The 9,453-nt window shown below is 49.4% G+C and overlaps 1 protein-coding gene across 2 annotated transcripts in view; it reads left to right on the forward strand.

Moving 5' to 3' along the window:
* Positions 1 to 4,506, forward strand: part of RAB3D (RAB3D, member RAS oncogene family) — a 31,205-nt gene extending 26,699 nt beyond the window's left edge. For both annotated transcript variants that reach the window (XM_014535726.1, XM_005861377.2), the window contains exon 5: positions 875 to 4,506. In XM_014535726.1, the coding sequence (XP_014391212.1) occupies positions 875 to 1,062 (188 nt within the window). In that variant the 3' untranslated portion in view covers positions 1,063 to 4,506. The remainder of the gene's footprint in view (positions 1 to 874) is intronic.
* The last annotated feature ends 4,947 nt before the right edge of the window (positions 4,507 to 9,453 follow it).

Genomic DNA, 9,453 nt, shown 5'->3' on the forward strand with positions numbered 1-9,453 from the left:
CTGCCGGCTGCCATCTTGGCTGACAGTTAATTTGCATAAGGATATGCTGATTAGCCAATGGGAAGGGTAGCGGTCGTACGCTAATTACCATGTTTCTCTTTTATTAGTGTAGATTACCATTTTTAGTGCATTCTATAGGCCAGGAACTACTTATCACACACTCTCCACAAACACTGGGGAACCCGACAGGAACTGCAGACTGGTAGCTGCCCAGGCTGAAGCCAGTCTTCAGCTATGTTTTACTTGGTCTGAAGCACATTTTCCAGAACATTTCTAAAGTCCAAATAATACCTAGTTTTGTGGGCACCCTTGCAGCACCTTCCTGTGCAGTACAATTGCATGGAAGGCAAGTTGAAGCCATCTGTGGGTACCCATCCCTCTAGGCACCAGAATGTTACTACCTGGACTCTTGCAGCCACTGCCCTGGGACAAAGAGATTCTTAGGGTAGTTCAGAGCAGGGCTTCTGTCACAGGTTTTTTTGTTTGTTTTTTATTTCAGAGAGGAAGGGAGAGGGAGAGGGAGATAGAAGCATCAACTATGAGAGAGAATCATTGATCGGCTGCCTCCTACACGCCCCCCACTGGGGATTGAGCCTGTAACCTGAGCATACGCCCCTGATGAGAATCGAACCCGGGACCCTTCAATCCGCAGGCCAACACTCTATCCACTGAGCCAAACCAGCCAGGACTATCACAGGTTTTTATGAACATGGTTCCCATTTTATAGACAAGCCCACTGAGGCTCAGAGAGACTAAGGCACTCAGCCAAGGTCCCATAGCTGCATAACAGACAGAAGTGGGCTTGGAACCCAGATTTGGATGATGCCACAGCACAGCCTGCGTCTCACAGGTGTCCCCACTTATGTCCGTCCAGGTTTCGAGTTCTTCGAGGCCAGTGCCAAGGAGAATATCAACGTGAAGCAGGTCTTCGAGCGCCTGGTGGATGTCATCTGTGAGAAAATGAATGAGTCCCTGGATCCCAGCTCCAGCCCGGGCAGCAATGGGAAAGGCCCCGCCTTGGGGGATGCCCCACCTCCCCAGCCTAGCAGCTGTAGCTGCTAGAGAGGGTACCCAACCCCCACCCACCCCCTCCTGCCTCGGCGGGGAATGTGACTGAGGCATGAGCCACAAGGGCTATTTTCAAGCTCAGGGCGCCCCCTTCCCTCCTGTCAGCTGTCAGCTGCCCCTCACTGCCTGCATGGCTCGTTTCCTCACTATAGCCGCCAGCTGCCCAAGCAGCCCCTGTCGCAAGCTCCAGACCCCAGGACTCTGCATGAGAGGCAGGGTCTGGGGATGTTGACATGCACGCGCTTGCTGCCTTCCGGTGTTTCAGTGGGCGCACATGGGCAGCCTGTGGGGCTTCCACAGTGCCTTCTGGGTTCGAGCCATTGTCCACATCCGTTCTGTGCTGGGCCTTGTCTGGAGTTCACGAGCTGGCTGAAGGGGTTAGCCTTCTTCCGCCCACCATGCGGGTTCTCCGAGTTCATCCTTGGAGATGGGGAAGGAGGCTCCTTGCTCGGGGTCCCCTACTCTGATCCCGAGCCTGCCCGTCGATCTCTGATCTCAAGGCTCCAAGGTGGGGAGGTGACTTTGGCCCTGGTAGACCCCTCCCTTCTGGCCTGCAGATCCTCTGTGAGAACAGTATTAAAGCAGCTTTACCTGTTGGGGAGGGATAGGGGGTCAGAACCCCCTGGCTTCGGGGACCCCGAAGTGCCTTCTGAGTTTCCTCAGAATTCCGCATCACCACGACCCTGCCACTGTTTTGGCTGACCCATGGTGCCCCTGATCCGGGATTGAATTCTGGAATGAGGCACCGTGTTAGGCCAGGCAGAGAATCGCCAACCCCCTGGCCTTACCGTTTGGGGCTTTTTGCCAGGAGTTAACCTCAGAGCCAGGAGCCCCGGCCCTCCCGCCCAAACCTGCCTCCCTGGGCCCATTTGGTGATGTTTTAAGCAAGGTCTTTCCACATCTCACATCCGGCTAGAGAAGGAAATTGAGCAACGTTCCCATAGCCCTCTCTTGCTGGTGACTTTCTGCTGTAAGGACTTGGGCTTCTTTCACCCGAGCACCGGTTGAAGACCCAGGGTCCGCGTCCTGAGCCATGTCATCGGTGGGGCCCAGAGATGGGACCTTTTTTTGCTAATGGAGGAGTCACTCTCAGGAATGTTTGGGGTTTGGGCTGGAGGAGTGAGAGGGTAGGGTTGTGTAACTGCGACTGCCTCTTGCACTTCATGATATAGCTTGGGAGTGGCAGGCTGATGGGGGATGGGCTGGGGTCAGTCTCCCTGGGTGAGGCTCGGGTTCGCAGCTGCCCCGGGCTCCTGCTGTGGGAGATTATGTGCAGTTTGGGGATCTACCCTCTTCACACGCACCCCGTACAGCTCAGTGGCCCTTTCTGCCCTGGAACACCAACCGACACCCCATAACTTGACAGACACTGTGAGGACAGCCTACACCGATAGTTTGTGTTCCCAATCCTACTGTCCCAGCCCCTGCTGGCAAGACGACCTCCTGTAGCCTTAAAGGTCTCCACCTCCTCCGCTGCGGTATGGGGAAGGCCTGGTTCAAGTTTAAGATTAGCTCCCGCCTTTCTGGAAACTCTAGATTGAACCTGTTTCTAGAGGGCCCTCTGTGCCCCGTACCAGGGTCTGCCCTGAGACTTTCAGAGTGAGGATATCTTTGTACACCAACAAGTTAAACGACTGGTGAAAGGACCAAGTTTTGGGAGACACACAAAGTGAGAAGATCTGAAATCAGAAATGCTCCTTGCTTTAACATAAAAGTGAAATTAAATTAGTTAAAAGTCTTCTTGAGTTGCACCACGGGCTGTCAAGATGTCACTGGCCGGTCCATTCTCGCCGAGCTGCTGCCAGAAAAAACGGTGGGTCAAGAGGGACCAGCCTATTGCCACGGCCCGTGTGATGCAGCGTTGGCCGCATCGTGTATCTGACTCGGTCTAAGCTTTCTGTGTGCACAGAGTTTTTCAACCGTTCAGCTTCAAGTAGCAACTGAGACAGCTGCCGCCGGGTTCTCTCAAGACTGGGACGCATGTAGGAGCAGAATATGTATTTTTGTTTCTGCTAAAAATAATGCAAGTTTTTATTTCATGACGTTTGGGGGGGAGTGTTCGCTCAAGATAGCCTCTGGGGAACCGAAATCGATGTCCTCCCGGGTCACTGAGGGGAGGGAGGCTTGTTGAGTTTACAAACAAAAATAAACCAAAGGCTGTGGGAAAACCACCTCCCAGCTGCCGGGAGCCGGGCCTGGAGCCCTCGCCTGGGGCTGGGTCCTGCCTGGGTGCTGTCCCTTCTTACCATTTGCTTTTAGCAACTTGTCTTTCCACAGGCAGTTCGGTGGGAAACTGCCATGATTGCTGTGGTGTAGGGTTCTGCTTTCTTTTCTTTTTTTCTGGCTTCTCTGGGGGTCATATTCTTGTGTCATTCTCTCCAACTAAACTTAGAAAAACAAGCAAAGGGTGAAATTTGGTCTCCGTGTGGAAGTGCTAATTCTGCTAACTGGCTTCTTCTCCCCCATAATCCCAAAACACTACGGAGAGAGCCCTCGGCCTGCTCATTTCTGCCCTGGATGTGGCTCTCCTGCGTAAGCGATTCTTTGATGACCATTGGAAAGACGTTGCACTTTTCTCCACAAGAAAAAACAATTAAAGCCATTGTGCCCAGATGCAGTTGTTTTTTTATTTCCATTAGTGAAATGCGACTTCCAGGAAGAGGGCAGTTGACTCACAGCCAAGCAGAGGGTTGAGGGCCATGCGGGTTGTAGCAGATCCCGCGTGAGTCCAGGGAGGCTCGGGCCTGGGGCTGTCTAGCGGGAACTCTGGGCCACCCCACCCCTTTGGCCCTGGAAACTGCCTCTGCCTGGAGGGCAGAGAGGATAATGTTGCTCCAACTAATTCAACTAGGAAGGTCTGTCCTCCACCACAGCCGCCAGGGGGGCGCCTGTGAGCACCCAAGTCTGGTCACATCCCTCTCCTCAGAACCCTCCATGGCTCCCACCTGCCTGGGAGTAAATGCCAAAGTCTCCCTGTGTCCTACAAGGTACTGCCTGACCTCATCAGCCACCTCCTTGCTCTCAACTTTTCCCACTTGCCCCCTACACTTGCTTTGCTCGGGTCATATTGACCTCCTAGCTGCTATTTGAACACACCAGGCCCCTGGCTCAGGGCCCTCGCATTAGCTGTTCCTCTGCCTGGAACTCTCCTACCCCAGGTAGTCACAAAGCTCCCCTCTCTCACTTCCTCTTTCAGGTCTTTCCATAAATTTCACCTTCTCATTCTGCACCCCTCCCCCTACTTCCCTCACAATTTAGTACTTTAGTACTGCAACCCCTCCTTCCCACAGCCCCTAGAATATAAAATACTATTTCATTTTCTCATTTAACTTCAATAAGTATCTCCTCCAATAGTGCCAGCTAAACGTAGGGATTTAAAAATATTTCACTGCCACCCCCAGCTCTGTTCCTGTCTGCTACAATAAAAAAGAAATACTTGGTCTTTGTCCCTGGTTCCTAGCACACATCTCTTAAAACCGTTATCTCCGGAGGGACGGCTAAGTGTCTTTTGTATGTTACCCAGAGGACTGGGGGAGGGGGTTGGTAGCTAAAGGATGGGAGTTGGTCTCCAGAAAGACCAAGCCATGATTAGAGTGTTGGCACTGTCAGTCCTGTCCCCTGACCTCCTGAGAGAAGAGGGGCTGGAGATAGAGTGAATCACCAATGGCCAACGATTTAATCAATCACATCTTTGTAAGGAAACCGCCATGAAAACCCTAAACTATGGACGAGCTTCCGGGTTGGTGAACACATGGCCATGCTGGGAGGGTGGTACGCCCAGAGAAGGCATGGAAATCCCACACCCCTCCCCCATACCTTGTCCTGTGCATCTCTTCCGTCTCACCGTTCCTGAGTTGTAGCTTTTATTTATATTTTTAAATATGTTTTTATTCTGAGTTGTAGCTTTTGTAATAAATGTAATAACGGGTCAAATGCTTTCCTGAGTTTTGTGTCATTCTAGTTTTATCAAACCTGAAATGGAAGGAAGATGGCGAGAAACCCCTGACTGTAACCAACTCAGAAGTGTGTCTCACCTGGGGACATAATTCTTGCCACTGGCATCTGAGATGGTGGCAGTCCTGCGGGACTGAGCCCTTAAACCTGTGGCTTCTGATGTGGGCTCTGGGTAGTTAGTTTCAGAATTGAATTGAACTGTAGGACACCCGGTTGATGCCTGCAGATTTGCTTCATATGGAAAATCCCCACATATTTGGTGTCAGAAGTGTGAGTACAAACAGTTTGTTTCTGACATTCAGCAGGCACCGTACAGATGTTTGTTCAGTGAATGAATGAACTGCAGAGCCGGAGTGAGCTAGGTCCAAAGACTTGCATATGGTACGAGGATTCTCATCCCTGCTCTCTGTGCCTTCTCTCTGTAGCCTCGCCCCTCTGAGGTGGCCCCCTCTGAACCATGTGAGTCGGGGGGCGGGGGGGTGGGCTGTGGGGATGGTGGAAGCTGCTCTTTCCTGATAACCCTAGTTAACTTCTCCAAACCAAGTCTCTTGGCCACCTGGGTCCCAGTCCATGCCTAAACCAATGACAGGTCAGACAGATGAAACGTGCTGATTGGCTGGCTGGGAGTATTTGCCCGCCCCTAACTTAGGGACAGAAATCTGAGAGGTGGGCTGGTTCCAAAGAAAGCTAGGTGTGTTTTACAGAGTGGCAGTTGATTGCAGCAATAGCAAATAGGACTGTGCCCATTTTATTATCCTCCCCAAAGAAAGATGGAAACATTAGATAAATTACCATTTGCAACCCCCAGTGGAAAAATCCATTCAGTCTGCTATGGTCACTGGATGAAACCCTGGTTTTATTGATTCTCAGCAGTGTCCACGGCCACCCCTTAATTGGGTAAATGTAATAAGTCCCCATGCCCAGGCCACAGCCCAGTCCAATCAAATCAGAAGATGGAGAGATGGTGTAACCACAGAACCAGCTCGAACGGGTCCTATCCTGTTTCTAATGTCAACTGATGGCTGTTGGTACCGATTCAACAACAATAGGAATCCCCAGTCGGGGTGTGGTGAAGAAAGAAATTACACAGTGCAAAGCACCTCAATTGTGATACAGCACAGCTGTGAGGCAGCCCTGGGGCCAGGCCACCCTCCAACTAGGCGGCTCTGCCCCTGGCTCTGCCCCTGGCTGGTCTGCACTGGTCCGCTGTGTGGTCAGCTCTGTGCTGCAGTGACCTGCCCACTGCCTTCTGGCCTGTTCCTTTCAGCCTTAGGTGGGAAGGAGAGTGTGTTCCCTGAGCCACAGGAGAGCTGGCTTATATAGACACAAGTCCCCACCCCTGGTCCCTGATTGGTGTGTCCTCATGCAAATGAGGGCTCCGCATCCTCGGCAGTTTGATTGGTCCAAAAGGCACTTTCCTAATTGGTCAGAATAGAACTGCTCTAGTTGACCGGACCTTTGCAGCTCCAGTTGGATGGGGAAAGCCTCAGTCCTATGGGTTGGAATAGGATTCCAGGAACTCCTTCATCAGGGCTGGCTCAGGTGGCAGACGCAGTGCAGGCCCAGGAGTGCGGTTTGTGTGAGAGGCCCCTGTGTAGAAACGGCTGCCAGGCTCTGTTTTTAAAATTTTGAGCCCAGTTAGCCACCAGGAACCCTAGTTAGTAGGTATCTTTGTTCTCAGGGCTCGCACCAACAGGACCCAGAACCAAAGTTTAAACTTCGATATACCCCTTGCGAGTAGCACTTGTGAACCCTTCGCTGCTTCCCCCACAGAAACAAAGGACTAGAACAAGATCGGAACCTGATGAAACCCTTTCAGAAGCAAAGGGCCTGTTGTCCGGGAAGATCCGGTGTTGAAACACCTTGCCTTATTTATTAGTTTTTATTTATTGATTTTTAGAGACAGAAAGGAAGGGAGCGAAAGAGAGTGAGAGAGAGTGAGGGAAACACCAATTTGTTGTTCCACTTGTTTATGCACTCATTGGTTGATTCTTGTATGTGCCCTGATTGAACCCATAACCTTGGTATATCAGGACGACACTCTAACCAACTAAGCTACCTGGCCCCAAGCCCGGGAAGGAGAAGACAGACTTGAGCCTTGCCTCCTGTCTCTTTGCAGGTTGACCTCACAATAAAAGCTTTCTTTTTCCTCCTCAAAAGCTAGTGCCATAGCCTGGTCAGCATGGCTCAGTGGTTGAGCATTGACCTATGAACTAGGAGGTCGAAGTTTAATTCCAGGTCACATGTCTGGGTTGCGGGCTCGATCCCCAAGTGTGGAGCGTGCAGGAGGCAGCCGATCAATGATTCTCTGTCATCATTGATATTTCCATCTCTCTCCCTGTAATCAATACAAATATATTTTAAAAAGAAAAAAGGAGAAGCTAGTGCCCTAGCATTGGCTTCTATGGCTATTAGGCCTTGCTTGGTAACCCTGGGGTCCAAGCTTGAGTATTTTGGTAAATTCCCAGGGGGTTCCAGTGTACAGCCAGGGCTGAGAACAAGTGATTTATAGGAAATACAGGGGAGAGAGGAACAAGGTAAAGGCACCACAGGGCAGACACAGCAAAACCAGAAGGTGTGGAATTCCCAGCATTCCACACTCTTCCTGCAACAAATCCAAGGTAGGTGGGGTTGGGGAAAAGGAGGAAATCTAGAGCAGCCGTTTCTCCAAGTGTCTTTCCTGTGTCCGCAACATTGTCTGGGAATGTGTTAGGAATGCAGACCCCTGGGCCCTCAAGATCTCCTGCGTCAGAAGCTCTGGTAGAAGGATTGGGACTTTAACAAAACATCTAGAGCAGTGGTTCTCAACCTTCCTAATGCCGCGACCCTTTAATACAGTTCCTCATGTTGTGGTGACCCCCAACCATAAAATTATTTTCGTTGCTACTTCATAACTGTAATTTTGCTACTGTTATGAATCGTCATGTAACTATCTGATATGCAGGATGTATTTTCATTGTTACAAATTGAACATAATTAAAGCATAGTGATTAGTCACAAAAACAATATGTAATTATATATGTGTTTTCCGATGGTCTTAGGTGACCCCTGTGAAAGGGTCGTTCGACCCCCAAAGGGGTCTCGACCCACAGGTTGAGAACCGCTGATCTAGAGGATTACAATGCGCGCTCTGATTTCAGGGCTACTGGGTTCAAATAAAAGGGATGTAGAAGACATGATACACATAACATGTGGAGCTTGTTTGGATCCCAATTCAAAGAAACCAAATGCACAGTGACATTTGGAGCCAATTAGAGGAATTCGATGATGGCCTGGGTGTTTGGTGATGCCAAAGAATGGCTGCTAATTGTCTTAGCTGTTGTCTTAGCCCATTCAAGCTGCTATAACAGAATATCAGACTTGGTGGGTTATAAACAACATTTATTTCTCACAGTTCTAGAGGCTGGGAAGTTCAAGACCACCGTGCCAGCAGATTACTGTGTCCTCACATGGAGGGAGGGGTGAGGGAGCTCTTTGGAGTCTCTATTACAAGGGCACTAATCCCATTCATGAGGGCCCCACACTCATGACCTAATCACCTCCTAATACCATCACCTTGGGGATTAGGTTTCAACATACAAATTTGGGGGAGACACACACATTCAGTCTGATGTTATAATGGCATTAGGGTTGTGAACACAAATGTATACATTTTTAAATTTTATTTTAACCTTTATTGTTGAGAGTATTACAGATGTCCCCCTCTCTCCCCCATTGCCTTCCTTCACCTGGTTCCCTCCTATTCCGCAGGTCTTCACCACCTATTGTCTGTGTCCATAGGTAATGCATATACGCATATACATTCTTTGGTTAATCTCTTCTCAGCACCCCACCCCCCTTCCCTCTGAGATTCACCAGTGTGTTCCATGTTTCCATGCCTCTGATTATATTTTATTCATCAGTTTATTTTGTTCATTAGATTCCTTACTCATTTATTTTTATTTATTTATTATTATTTTTTAAAATATATTTTTATTGGTTTCAGAGAGGAAGGTAGAGGGAGAGATAGAAACATCAATGATGAGAGAGAATCATTGATCAGCTGCCTCCTGCACGCCTCCTATTGGGGATGGAGCCTGCAATGCAGGCATGTACCCTTGACTGGAATCAAACCCGGGACCCTTCAGTCTGCAGGTTGATGCTCTATCCAGTGAGCAAAACCAGCCAGGGCTATTTTGATTTTTAGATTCAATTGTTAATAGGCATGCATTTATTGCCATTTTATTGTTCATATTTTTGATATTTTATCTCTTCTTCTTCTTCTTCTTGAAGACCCTTTAACATTTTATGTCATACTAGTTTGGTGGTGATGAACTCCTTTAGCTTTTCCTTATCTGGGAAGTTCTTTATCTGACCTTCAATTCTAAATGATAACTTTGCTGGGTAGAGTAATCTTGGTTGTAGGTCCTTGCTTTTCATCACTTTGAATAT

This window comes from Myotis brandtii, unplaced genomic scaffold (genome assembly GCF_000412655.1).
Source record: "Myotis brandtii unplaced genomic scaffold, ASM41265v1 scaffold1496, whole genome shotgun sequence".
NCBI lineage: Eukaryota > Metazoa > Chordata > Mammalia > Chiroptera > Vespertilionidae > Myotis > Myotis brandtii.